The sequence below is a fragment of the Sminthopsis crassicaudata genome, chromosome 5 (assembly GCF_048593235.1).
Source record: "Sminthopsis crassicaudata isolate SCR6 chromosome 5, ASM4859323v1, whole genome shotgun sequence".
Taxonomy (NCBI): Eukaryota; Metazoa; Chordata; class Mammalia; order Dasyuromorphia; family Dasyuridae; genus Sminthopsis; species Sminthopsis crassicaudata.
Window position 1 is genome coordinate 203,616,988 of NC_133621.1, and position 15,079 is coordinate 203,632,066.

Below are 15,079 nucleotides of genomic sequence, written 5' to 3' on the forward strand. Positions count from 1 at the left end.
ATTAATTCATATTAAGTGCTTTGCATTCTTATATTATTATGTAAATGTCAATTATTATCATCATTATTGTTACACTGTGTTTTATAAATAATAAATCTCTTGGAGCAATTTTACATGCAAAAAATCAAAACAAACCAAAACTATTTGACTGGTGATGAAAATTAAGGGCTAAATCATGTTGGTACAGGCAGTAGTGGATAAAACAACCTCAGACAAAGCCAAGTAAACTAAAAGTCCAAAAAACAAGATTTTACTCCTAAAAATTACACATCAGATAAAGATTAAGACAGACAGCAGTATGTCAGAGAAGTGAAAGCAATAGGGCGCCATAGATCAATCAAAAAAGGAGCTGAAGGTCCAGAATGGACAATAGCACAAAGCATGGTAATCATTAAGGAGATGGAAATCATTCAAGTTGAAAGTTAATATAGGGAAGTAGTACAGCTAACAGTAAAAAACAGACAGATCAAGTCATCAACAAGAAAACCTTGATACTGAGGCAAAATCTACTTCAGACAAGAAGCTTCTACTATCACCTATGATACATTAAGAATAAGGAATGAATTACTGATTTCAAAGAACAAAATCAGCCCTGAACCTTAAGGTACAAAGGCTATTATGATGTTCATAGTATAGCCAATGATGAGCTCTCTTCTACAGCTCCCAACTATCTCTCTAAAATATCTAATTTTGATAACCAATAATTGATAACAGGCACAAATATAGTACATATCTATATGTGGTACTACCTTGAGCTTTGAATTCAACAAACTGAACAAGCATAGCTCTTATCCTTTAGGAATTTACAATGTTAAGAAATTTAAGTAGACATAATTGACATATAGGCAATGATGTAATTCAGTAAACCCTCACTTCTTCAAGCACTTAAGTTTTAAGAAGTAATTTTGTTGTCTTTTCAGTCAGTCTTTTCATGGAATTTGGAGTATGGAGGAGTAGAGAGGAAAGATATGATGGAAATGAGTTTTAAAGTTCAATCCCAAAATGGATGAGTGAAACTAATTTTACATGGAATAATTGTTCCATAGACTATTGCACTTTATTGACCCACCAAAGAATTGCATTTTTTTAAAAAAATCTTTGAATATGGTAAAACATAAATCCTAATTTTACTTTCAGATATTGGGATAAAACTTTGCTTCAATTAATTTATTTAAGGAAATTTAAAGCTTCTATTTTCAACTGCTCTCACATTTTAACAAAAATAAATTTGTTCTGCTCCTGATCCAAATAAAGTATAAAACTTATACTGGAAATGGTGAATATGACCAATAATTGATGTTTTTCAAGGAATAGTTATATATCATTCTTCCACCCCCCAAAAAAAAAAGACTACAATGAATGTCTGGGGGCAATAAGGCAATCTACCAAAAAATACTGAAGAAGAATTATTCATCTTGAGGAAGAAAGCTAGGCAAAGGACAGAGACAGTAGCAAACAAATGAGGAGGAAAAATAAGAATGGATGAAATTCTCTGATGTCAGTGCTATCTATTTCCATCTGCTTATAATGTACACACTTCAACCATTTCTCCATTCAATAACAGATAGAGAAAAGGCTGGCAACACAGCAGAAACATTTAAAACAAAAGCAGAACTTTTGCCTGATTACTAACCTCCACTTCACTCTTTCCCCCAACCAATTATACCAAGTATGTGGGTAGACAGACAGAAAAGTCCTGTGATTTCATTGTTAGAGGGGCTCCTGCTGAAGACCTCTAGCCAATGGAAATGGACAAACGTACTATAACTTATCATTTGAGAGATCTGTCTTAGGCCAAGAAATTAAGTGACATAAATGCGGTCACAGCCAGAATATGTCAGAGGTAGGAATTGAACTCAAATCATCTTGAATCCAAATCTTGCTCCCTATCCACTACACCATGCTGATCCCTATATGTGTGTATATGTACATGCAATTGTATAACTGTTTTCAAGCTCTAGTTCTGACCTTTCCTTTGTGCAGACTAGACACAGAATGCACCAAAATCCTTGCTCCCCACTCCCCGTAACAACTATCATGTCCCTCCCATGCCAATCCCAAATGAGAATGCATCTCGACACTCACCTCTTCCTGGCTCTCCTTCATTTTGCTGTTTGTAGCAGGCACCAGCACGCACGGACTCTGGAGAAAGGTGGGCACGTAGGAGTTAACACCAGCACCTCTCTGTGCTCCCAGAAATGCAAAGAAGCCCAAAACAAGCAGCAAGGATCAAAGTAGCAAGAACTTCTTTACAGTACATATGTTTGCAGGTAAACTGCCCTCAAACTCCACCCTCTAAAAACTCAGTGCTGAACTGATTATAAAACCTGACACTACTACATACATGAAGAAATGTTTCGATCGAAAACCAGCAACAAAGCAATGGTGCATTGTGGTGATGGCACAAATAACTCTATAGAATAAGTATAACCAGAAAAGGAATGTGTCTATCAAAAAAGTGCAAAGGGAAGATAATTAATGATGAATGAGATAAAAGCCCTTCTTTGAGATCAAGGACTATGTCTTAAATCATATTTCTAAACTTCATTAGTTCTTGGCCTTTCAAACAGACTAGGGTTTTCAATGAATGTATGATGAACTAATGAAAGAGTAAATGAATGAATGAATGAATGCTTTGAAATACCAACACTACATAAATTGCCTGATAAATATTTCTAACTACTTTTCCTATTGGTACGTTATACCTATCTAACATTTGTCTACATATCCAGGTCTCTTTCCATATGCCTATTTATAGTGGTATCCAATGCACTGATTATAGTCACAATTTACCTAAATTCAAGAAACCTCAAAATCATCTGAATCTTTCCTCTTTTTTCCATCTCTTCATCCAAATTAATTGATTCTGTCATTTCTACCTTTACAATCTCTCTTAAAGCTGTCCCCTTTTCTGTATTCACTTTGTTATCCCCAGTTCAATTTCTGATCAGGTGGCCTTTTCTCTAATTCATCTCCTCTCCAAACTATCTGACAACAAAGATGCCCGAATAATTTTGATTCTTAAGTTCATGTTGTTCCTGATAAAAAAAAAAAAAATTTAAAGGTCAATATAATTACTAATTCCTTAGCCAGTTATTTAAGTTCATACACAATCTGACGCCAATATACTTTTTCTATTCTGTTTCACATTACTCCCCTTAATGCAGTCTAAATTCAATTTGACTCAAATTAAAAAAAAAAAAATACATCCTCTATGTCAGGCACTAAAAGTGAAATATACCTTGACCTCAAGAAGCCTGCATTCTACTAAAGGAATATGATACTTAACAGGTAAATAAATCAATAATATATACAAAATACATAGTATTGGTGGAGTTTAGTTCACATTAAGAACTGAGGAAATCAGGAAGAGTCTCTTAAAATATATGCATTAAAAAAAAAACAAAAAAAACAAAAACAAACTTGGAGAAAGCTTAGTAATCCAGTAAAGCTGATCTTGTCAATCTGTATGTCATCCTTTTCATTAAAGTGTGAACCTGTAGAGGAGGGTATGATTTTGCCTCTGTATGTACACCCCAAGCACTTAAAGTTAGTGGCCCTTATAGGCACTTAATAAATGTTTGTATATGCTAATTTAACTTTCCTTTCTCTTCTGCAATCCATTATAAAATCTACAACTTATAAAAGGAAAACCAGGTCAATGAGTCTAACTCCTTTATTTTACAAATGAGAAAAAAAGAAACTGAGAAAAGTTAAATTACATGCCAAAAAGAATTTTTGGAGGATAGAATTTAAAACTCAGTCCATTTGACCCTAAGGACAGCATTCTATTCTATTGTTATGCTTAAGATCATTTAGCATAGCAGAGTTAAGCAGATAAAAATATCAAGATCAATTCCATCAGAATAAAGACATCAGTGGCCTTGTAGTCACAAGAGGAATCAGTTTTATCTCTTTACATAAGCCTAGAACACACAGGTTTCCTCCATGTGCATTCCTCTCCATATATTTTCTCCATATGCACACTTCTCTATTTGTGATCTATGTTCATACTCAATGCTATGGGATACAACTGAGGAAAAAAAGTGGAAATATTTTATTACTCATATATATATATATATATATATATATATATATATATATATTTACTATGAAAATTTCAATAACTGGCTTTATTTAGAATTAATTTTGTCAAAGATAAACTCATCTCTATGGAAATGTGACCAAGACCCAAAGTGTAACTTGAAACTGTTCCCTAGGCAATTCTTGTTCGAAGAGGAAGAGTAGCTTTGACTATAAAATAAAAATTAACACAGCTAATTTCTTTATTTGCTTCTGCAAAATCATTTAGCCACAATTTCTTCACAATCACTGTGGGTCCTATTTAAAAAAAAACAACAACTTATTACATTTTAAACTTAAAATAGCAACATACACACATACACACACCACACCACACACACACACACACAACACACACACACACACACACACACACACACACACACACACACACACACACACACACACACACAATTTCCATATTCAGAGCATACCAAAAAAATTCTTCCCCCCTCCTCCCCCCAGACTGGAGTTAAGTGATTTGCCCAGGGTCACACAGCTAGGAAGTGTTAAGTGTCTGAGACCAAATTTGAACTCGGGTCCTCCTGAATTCAGGGTTGGTGCTCTATCCACTGTGCCACCTAGCTGCCCCCAAAATAATTCTTAAAAAAACTGACAAATCTCAATTTTAAACTGTTTGCTTAAAAAAAAAAAAAAAATCTAATAAAACTACATGTTACTTTCAAAACTGCTCTGCTTCTCTTTGTTACCTTCTATTCTTTTCTTTAAATTAAAAAAGTTACAGTAGACAGCTTTTATTTTCCAACATCACTTCAGCTAGTTTCCAATCTACAAAAAATAAAACAGACACACTTTTAAAACAGAGAGGGAAAATAATCAATTGTAATTGGTTTCATCACCAAGCAAAGAAAAGCTACATCTGACCATGTCCAAAAATGTCTATTTCTGTCTGTGTCCACCACTTCTTTACTGAAGTGATTAACATACTTTATTGTAGGTCTTCCCAATGTATGGTGATTGACTTGATTTTAGTTCATAAGTCTTTCAAAGTAGTCGCTCTTTACAATACTCTTGTCTTTGTGTAAATTATTCTCTTGATTCCTCTCATTTCATTCTGCATCTGTTCACATTACTAAGAATTATTCAAAATTACCTCTGCAATGATTTCTTAGGGTACAATAACATTGCCTTACATCCATTTACAAAATTTGCTCAGATATTACCTATTACCTTAGATCTAAGGATCCCAGTTCTTTGTCACTCTCCCCTTTCCAACTCCCTCCACTTTTTAGGGTAAAAAAGTTTTTTCAGTTTATGATCATTCCTTTCCCAGTGTTATCCTCCCTCATGTCTACCTGTACTGCCCATTCTCATTTATCTGATGATTTTGATGTTCTATACCAAAATGATTATGGGTATATTCAACAACCCTTGCTTATTCATTTTAGATTGAGATTTGTTTTAATGTTTGTTCCCCCTCTCATTTTCTCTTTGTTTATGTACACTTCTCAAGACATTCCAATTACAACAAATAGATAATTTCACCCCTTTTCTTCCTCCCTTCAACACTAGTGTTCCTTTCCAAACCTTAAAGCAATTTATAATAGCTATCATCATCCTCAGCAGCAGTAGCATCATCATCAGACTCATCGGAGCTGCTAGGTCTTTTGGGATCCTGGCTATCATTCTCTAATTCTTAACTTCTTCTGGATTTTTATAATATATTTTTTATTAATATGGGGGCTCTAAATATTATCCACACATTCCCCCCCCCCCCGCCAATCGTGGTTTTCAGGGATTCCAAATTCTTAAACTCTCTCTCCTTGATCTTCTTCAAGAAAGATCTTTTTGAGATATATTCCATTTCTTTCTATTTTTGAATGACTTTAGTTTGTTCGTTATTTCCTAATAAGAATGACAATCAATACTAATGATAGCTAACATTTATATGATACTTTACAACTTTTGAATAACTTTGTATATGTTACCTCATTTGATCTGTACAATAATCTCATAAGTATAATAATCCTATTTTTCCAATGAAGAAAAGCTGAAAGAGGTTAAGTAATTTACCACATTAAAAAGTATTTGAGGCAAGATATGAAGTGAAGTCATCCTAATTAGGTTCTATACTCTATATTCATTGTGCCACCTAGCTACTATATGATTTCTGATTTGTCAATTGTAGTTTTCAGAGTCCAATTCTTGGGTAAGATTTTTTTATTCTATTATGTACTTCAGTTTCTATTCTATTATAAGATACTTATTCTCATTCCAATTCTTTCCTCCAGAGTCTTATTTCATTTTTACCTAGGTTTATTTCTTCAGGGAATTCATGTTATTCTTGAGGAAAATCCATCTTTTTCTCATTGATTCTCTGTTTGTTACTGTTTTTACATTACTCCTTTCTTTGGGGGAAGAGAAACAATCATTAGATTTGTAAAATTAGCATTTTCTTGTCATAATCATGTGTTTGTCCAGTCTTAATCAATATACTAGGGCTTTCTGCCAGAGTCATGCTTCATTATCACCAAGGTATGGTGATCAGCCTTGTTTGGTTTCACCCTGAGCCTCCAAAATTTTTCTATTGACTTCTATATTCTGCCGCTAGGTTTACCTGAATCTTCAAGTTTCAATGTTCTGGATCTTCAGGTTCATATCTGACACCTCAAAAGAGAGGTAGGGACCTCAGCACACCTATATTTGAATTGTCTTAGCAACACCTTACTACTTGACATTGTACTGGTTGTGGCCCACTGCTGTTCCACAGATTATTGAAGATTTCTAATTTAAGGCTTTCTGATGACCCTAGGAAGTTCTCCATTTTTTTTTTTTTAAGAGAAGTTCCCCATTTTTGCTACTTCTGAAACAGATCCTTTCAGAGGTACATCTCTGGTCATGACAGCAGTAGGTTTGCTGGAGGGGGACACTTTTCTATTGCTTGGGAGCTTTTGACTTTCTGTGTAGGCCTGGAGTGAAAGAAGTTATTCACACTAGTTTTTTAATTGAATTTCTTGATCATTATTTTGACTATTGCTGACTTCAAGAATTTGCCAGAATATGTAAGAGCTAGATCTCTGTTTCAATTCAGATAGCCATCTTAACAGGAAGTCCTGGAACCATTTGGTGATTTTATTTCATGAACTACCATGGCCAATCAATCCATCACCAAAAGACAAACCTATTAATGATTACTCTCTTCATACTTATACAATTTGGTTTTTGGAAAGCAAATAATATTACCACAGAATCTACAACCAAAGCGTTTCTAACATCAAGAACCTTTCATAATTCACACCAAAATGACAGTCTTCAATAACCACAGGTAACTTCCATGTTATAATGAGGCATCATAGAAGTACATTGTAGATATAAAGAAAAAATAAGTGACAGAAGAAGAAAGGGTCAGAAAGAAGTGAATATAAAGATTTAGATTAGGCAGTAAAACTATGAGCAAAAAAGAAAACTATAATTGTAAGATAAAGAATATCTGATTATTTTTATGTTTGACCAAAAAATTCTCTGGGTTCTATAGTTGATTAAAAACTTTGTATACTTTAGGTTTCTAGTCTGTAAAATAAGAGGTTTGAAATAGTTGTGATAAGTTCTATTCTGGATGTATTTATATGACTGTAGGTGACTATAAAATAAATTATAATTTAAGGAGTTATAACAATTTACTTACAGTATGAACCGCTCTGGTCCTGTCTGATGCCTAGCATGGAAAAATGTAATACTTATAAGATTAGAAAATAAGACCAGAAGAAAAAAAGATATCATATGCCCCAAAATATGCATAGCAGCACTTCCTGGTCTATTTACAGAATTGGAAACGAGGCAGGCGCCCATAGATGACAGAAAAGCTAAAAAAAAAAAATTAGATGAATGTGACGTAAGATACATACTGAGCTATAAAAACAATGAATATAAAAGATTCAAAGAAGCATAAAAAGATTTATGAGAGAAAGAGTGAACAGGACCAGGTTAAAAAAAAAAAACATATGATGATTTTTAACAAAATCAACTCCCCCAAATTGACTGAACACTATAAAATTATAATTACCTAAGAAAATGTGCCTTGCTTTTTTCTTAGACATATAAGACTGTTTAAAAGTGTAGAATATTGTACTTGTTGTCATATTTAATCAAAATATCATTTAATTATATTGCATTTTATTCTTTCATTTTATACATTGTTGCAAAGGATCCATTAGAGTGATATATCAAAAAAAATGAAGGTAATATAAAAATAAAAGATAATTTTAAAAAAAATTAAGTCTTGAAAGGAGATTTAAAAAGAAGTAGAATTTTTTCAAAAAAGAACAGAGTGGAACAATTTTTAAAAAATATACAAACGATCCTACAAAAAGAAAATATTGAAGATTTTCCTCACCTAATAAAGGACAAACGAGTTTAATTTGAAACTTGTAATATTATCTTTCATAAATGCTATGTAATCAGTTACTAAGAGAGATTTTAGGACCTCTAGTTGCATATTCTTAAAAAAATTCTAATGGGAGAGTTTATAAAGGCATTCTTATAAAAATAAAGGCTTTAATCTATGAAAATTTAAGCTTGTTTTTCTAAGAATTTGGCACATTATTTGAATCCTTAAGTTTTTTCAAAGCTTCAAGATTCAAAAATTTTTAAGAACAAGAAAATTAAAATTCTCATTATTATGTTCAACATACTTATTGCTACAAGGACTAGAAACTTGCTGTTTATAGCCAACTTCTTAGTTCAGTTTGACAATGGCACTCAAGAGGCACTGTATATTTCAAAAAGGAGGTTTACAACATTTGTCCTAAACACAGTATTATTGTGCAAACAGTGGCACTAAACTTCTTTGAATGCAGTCCAAATCAACTCAACTTCATCTGGAAATTCATTTGTAAATTCATCAGTAAATCATCAGGTAATAGCAATTTGCATGGTATCAGGCATCCATCATGTTTGCAAAGCCAAGACCACACATGATTGGGAATATTCATGCCACTCAAGTACAAAATTACAGCAGGGGATCTGGGTCCAAAGGAAGATGCATCAAGAAAATGCTAGCTTTTTCACAATACTAACTCTAGAGCTTTATAAGTAAACATTTATGAATTAACTAACATGTCAAATCTCAATTGACCTTCTCAAATGAGAGTTGTTATGGTAATGATTTAATTGGGATATGTGAGTGTACACACACACACACACACACACACACACACACACACACACACAATTTAATATGGCAATAATTTAATATTCCTATGTTGTTCTGGTGACAGGAGTCTGATCTAAGCTTGGCTAGATTTCAAATGGTTGCTATCGTTCAAAGTCTCTCTAGATTAACAGAACCTGACAGTTTGGGCTCTAATGGCATAGCATTCGATTCAAGACCTGTATTTAACATAAAGCATTTTAATAAAATATGTTTAAAATGATGAGATGATTAGAATCACGCCAATACTCCTTTTCCAGTAAAAACATGATCAGAAAAAGTAGGTAGCAAATTTGGGCCATCTTATCTATATACTAAATTTAAAAATCAAATATGACAGAATATATATTAAGTATTTTTACAATTAAAAAAAATCCCAACATATTTTTATGGATAAATTTGCTAGTAATTAATTATTTGTAGATCCCTTCTCCCATTGATGAGTTCTTCTAGGGGATACTATTTTGACAAAGAGCCCAGGTCAGTCAACCTTCATTATCATCTTCATTCTACTTCTAATTTTCCAGATTTCACCACAGTCCCTTCTCCTTATGGTTTCTCAACTTCAGCTCCCTTTTTGGTTTTATATTCTCTTTGTTAAAATGTAAGCTCCTAAAGGACAAGGGATTCTTGTTCTTTTTGTTTGTATTTATATTCCCAGAAACAGGTACAATGTAACTTTATAAAAATGTTTTTCTTGCTTTTACCTTTTCTCATTGAAAATAGACCTCGTCAATATCTTTTTTTTGATACATTATGATACACTGCTGTCATTTTAATATTTTATGATAAAAGTTAATTCCAACTCCATATGTAAATATACATAATACATATATGTAGACAAATGTGTTTTAGATATGAACCCAATAACATCACGAGCAACTAAAAATCATTTTTTCTATTATGAGGAAAGAGAATGAGAATTATTTATGAAAAGTAAATCCAGGAGTTAAATTTGCTTTCTTGATTAAAAAATTCCATTTTCAAATCTAAATAATTAAATGAAAGTTAATTTAAAATTTCAAAATATATAACTTTCCACTTAAAAACTTTCAATTTACTTAACTATTTTTAAGTTCCTTAAGATGTTTTTAAAAATATATAGTATTTAAGCTCCTAAAAAGAGAATGTGTTATTTTTATTTTCTGCATGTTTATCTCTAAATACAAAGATTTGCAGTCACTGAATATGTCATGTCGAATGAAAATCTGATCACTCTGGTCAATGATTGGCATGATTTATGTGAAATGAAAAAAGTTTAATCTCTCTATACACTATCATGAGTTATTTTATAATATTGAAAATAGTTATGATACGGCTTTTTAAAACATCCTATAAATCCCTATTTTCTTCACTATCAGAAAAAAAGAAGATAGCAGTCTTTATATTCAGTATCACAAAGATTTTTAGGATAATTGAAGGGTAGGTGGTGGTGAGGTTTGGTTTCTTTTTTACCTCTTTGGTTGAACCAAATCATTATTATGTTATATTTTTGTATTCCAAGATTCTTAATATTCAAGGAGTGGAAATATTATTTTAGAGAGAAGGGATTCCAAACATCGAATCATAAGATCATCTTTTAAATTAAATAACACAAAACAAATCAAATCATTAATCAATTATCACTTAATAGTCTCCATCTTTTCCCCTCCTCCTCAACTCTCCATACTTTGCTAACCCAGACTGGAAGTACAGAGATCATTGACACAAGGGCTACTCATAAGGACACAACTTTGTATTTGTTTCTGCCATGGGCTTGGTTCTCATTCAGAGTTCAACATATTAAAAGCTGAGCAAAGTGCAAACACCTGATCACATAGCCAATTGGGACTCAGAATTTCTGAATTCAAGAGACCTGCCTGCATCAAGAACTGAAATTATAGGTGTACAGCAATGCACCCACCTCTATTGACTCAAAGTACATACATACACATTATATCTCTGTGTTTCTCTCTGCTCCTTAGAAAAACAATAGTCATATGGGAAGTACTCCACTCCATAAATATTTGTTAGATGGATGAAAAAATAAAAAGATCAACGCAGCAGAAAGCATAATTTGAGGCTGTCTTCCCTCATCATCATCAGCCAGCAGAAAAAGATGTTTAAAACAAAACATTTATTCTTTGAATTAAACAGTGAACTGAGAACAAAAATAAAAACAAAACAAAACAAAAACAAAAAACAAAAAACAAAAAAAAAAGAAATGAAAAGAAACAACTTAAATACATAGAGAATAAATAAGAGAATATAATACCATATATCACTCCTGAAAGTATTAAGTCACTTCACCACTTTTTTTGAAGTGTTAGAATTTCTTAGAATGTCACATATCCAAATTAGTTTTTTTTTTTAAAGCAGTTCAAAGTCAATATAATGATCTATAACAAGGGGATTGCAATATTAATCATTTATAAATGATTAGAAATGAAAGTCATTAGCTTTCTTAATGATTTGGCAATGAAAGAAATAGACACTGTAAAATGTGTCAATGTAAAATGATTAAGGAAAAATTTCAAGATAAACATGCCAATTTAATTCATCTATTAAGACCATGCCAAAGGACACATGAATCAAAGTATACTATGGGTGCTTGGAAGAAAAATAAACACAAAAAATTGAACACATACTTCTATGCTGAGACTGGTGGAAAGAATATGCTTTACTCCTTTCTGGAGAATAACTTCTGCTGCTGACACTGGAGCCAGATCTGCTGTGTGGAGAATCTTTTCGATTGACAGGAGATTCCCGGAAGAATGGATTGTCCCTTTTGTGAGGAGATCGTTCTCTCATGTAATGGGAAGAGTAGAAACCCTTTCTTCTAAAGCCATCTCTAGTGTCCCTTTGGAGAAAATAAAAGTCACTATACTTTTTGAAAAACAAAAACCAAAAATAAAAGAGACAATGATTATTTTCTAAGTATCACTTTATATAACAGTTAGAAAGTCCATTAGTCCACCCATGTACGTTTTGGTGTCCCCATAAAATACAATTATGAGAGGCAGCTAGTTGGTGCAGTAGATAGAGCACCAACCCTGAAGTCAGGAGGATCTGAATTAGAATCTGGCCTCAGATGCTTAACACTTCTTAACTGTATGACCCTGAGCAAGTCACTTAACCCCAAATGCCTCAGTAAAAAAACAAATACCCCCCCAAAAAAAATCAATTATGAGACTGGAAATGTTATAAACCTACCACTACACTTTCACAATTTGTATTTCACAAATCTTCAAAAGTTATTGTATTCTAAACAAGCATTAAAGAATCTAACAGCTGGAAGGAATACAAAAAGGTTAGAAGTTTATAAATTTAGGGAAGCAAGTAAGTTCAAAGCTATCTAATACAATCCCCTAAATTTTACAGATGATGGAATTAATGCTAAAGGAAAGTTCTTCAATATGCTCCTCCCAAACATGTAAAAAGACTATACTAAAATCATCCGACACAAAAGAATACCTATCTTATTATTCTTTTTTGGGTCATTTTATTGACACATGTAAATTCTTTACAAGCCTCATGCTAAAAGAATCTTCACAAAAACAAGTAAAGAAAATAGATCAACAAGGCGAGGGCACTAAACAGTACATGTAAAATTACACAGATGGCCACCTTCTGAAGAAAAGTGTTTCAATAGCCATTCTCCCCCACCCAAAGTGATCACAGATATTCGTTTCAATTCATGTCCCCTCCAATGTTGCATTTAATTACTTTATTATAATTATTATGTATTTAAGGCTCTTGGATCTATTTACTTTGTTGTATACTATTTGTATTTGTTTCTAAGGTGCAGTAGTTTTATAATTTCATGAACCAGATTGTGTTTTGCCTTTACTCAAAGAATGAGCATGTAAACAGTTTCCACTCTTTTGATATTACAAAACTGGGGGATATAGATGGCGCAGTAGATAGAGTACCACACCTAAATTCAAGAGGACCTAAGTTCACATCTGACCTGAGACACTTAATACTTCCTAACTATGTGATCCCAGGCAAGTCATTTAACCCCAATTGCCTTAAGCCAACAACAACAACAACAACAAAATGTTCTCTTACAGTCTTATAGCTAATAGGTGCACAATTTTTGTAATCTTTTTTTTTATACATCCTCTGACCAGCTTTGATTAAATGCCCAATAATTTAAAATATTCCCTTAGTAAAGAATATTTTATAGATGTATTTATGCAATTCCTAACTATGTTTTGGTAGAATTCACTCTCAAAAGCATTATATATTTTGCAGCTACTTTAAATAGAATGTTTTTTTCATTTTCTTAATTTTTATTTTAGAATTAAATTTTAGAATTTAATACATGTTGAAATGTTGTGATTCCTAGGGATGTATTTTGTCCCACCATTAATTTACAGAAGTTTTAAGTTATTTCTACTTAAGTTACATTACTGAGTCTTTAATATGCTCTAAGAAAAACAATATATTACAAATATTGACAACTTTAATTGTTTTGCCAAGGTTTACACTGTACTTTTAATTTTTGTTTCTTTTAATAAAGTCATAATTAGCATCTCTAGAATATGGTTAAGAATTGTAGGTTAATGATGCAACCCTGTTTTATCCTGTACAAAATGAGAAAATTTTAAATGTATCTCCTTTGCTAGTAATGCTAGCTGTTCCTTTTAGGTATAGTTTTGACCAAAGTAAACAAGTTTCCTCAAAATTCTTAACAAAAATAAGTGATGAATTTCAAAGACTTATTCAGTATTTATTGTTGAAACTGCATTGTTTCTATTCAGATGATGTAATATAAACATTTTTCTAACACTGAACTACCCTTACATTAAAATTATAAATTCATGACTCATTTATAAGAATACAAACCATTCCCCATTTGATAGATGATCAAAGGACATGTACTGACAATTTTCAGATGAAGAAATGAAAGCCATCTAAAATATTTAAAAAATGCTAGAAGTCATTATTGATTAGAAAAATGCAAATTAAGACAACTCTGAGGTTGGCTAAGATGCCAGGAAAAGATAATGATGAATACTGGAAGGAATTTAAGAAAACTGGGGCACTAATGCATTGTTGGTGGAGTTGTGAACTGAGCCAATCTTTCTGGAAAGCAATTTGGAACTATGCTCAAAGGGCTATCAAATTGTGCATACCCTTTCATCCAGCAGTGTCTATATGCCAAAGAGATGATCAAAAGAGGGAAGCCATATGTACAAAAATGTTTGTAGCAGCCCTTTTTGTAATGGTAAGGAAGTGGAAATTCAATGGATACTCAGTTCACTTGGGAAATGGCTGAATAAATCATGTTATAAGAATGTAAAGGAATATTATTCTTCTGTTAAAAAATGATGAGCAGGCTGATTTCAGGAAAGCCTGGAAAGACTTACATAAATAAGTGGTAAGTGAAGTGGGCAGAATCAAAAGAACACTGTATACTTTAACAATAAGGTTATGTAATTATTAACCTTTTCAACAATGAGGTGTTTCAAAGCTATTCCAATACATCTGTTACAGAAAGTGCCCTCCACATCCAGAGAGAGAACTATGGAGACTGAATATGAATCAAATGATATTTTCAACTTTTTTGTTGTTAGTTGTGTTTTTTTCTTTGTGTGTGTGTGTGTGTGTGTGTGTGTGTGTGCGTGCGCACGCACGCATAGCATGACAGATATAGAAAAACATTTAGAAGAGTTGTACATATTTAACCTGTATCAGATTGCTTTTTGACTTGGGAATGAGAGAAGGGGAAGGAAAGGGAGAAAAATTTGGAAAAATAAAATACTATTAAAAATAATAAAATATTCATCTCCCTTCCCCTAAAAAAAAAGTATAAATTAAACTTGTTCCCACTGAACCATT

General features: G+C 32.4%; 1 protein-coding gene across 8 annotated transcripts in view; it reads right to left on the reverse strand.

Annotated features, from left to right (window-relative positions):
• Nucleotides 1-15,079, reverse strand: part of PPHLN1 (periphilin 1) — a 169,284-nt gene that overhangs the window by 58,155 nt on the left and 96,050 nt on the right. For 5 of the 8 annotated variants that reach the window (XR_012482519.1, XM_074269574.1, XM_074269571.1 and 2 more), the window contains 2 exons: nucleotides 11,881-12,092; nucleotides 2,086-2,142 (listed from right to left, as the gene is read on the reverse strand). Coding sequence is in view for 7 of the 8 variants with exons in the window: in XM_074269574.1 (XP_074125675.1) it covers nucleotides 2,086-2,142; nucleotides 11,881-12,092 (269 nt within the window). In the remaining variant the exon portion in view is untranslated. The remainder of the gene's footprint in view (nucleotides 1-2,085; nucleotides 2,143-11,880; nucleotides 12,093-15,079) is intronic. The other 3 variants (XM_074269575.1, XM_074269572.1, XM_074269570.1) reach the window with 1 other exon arrangement.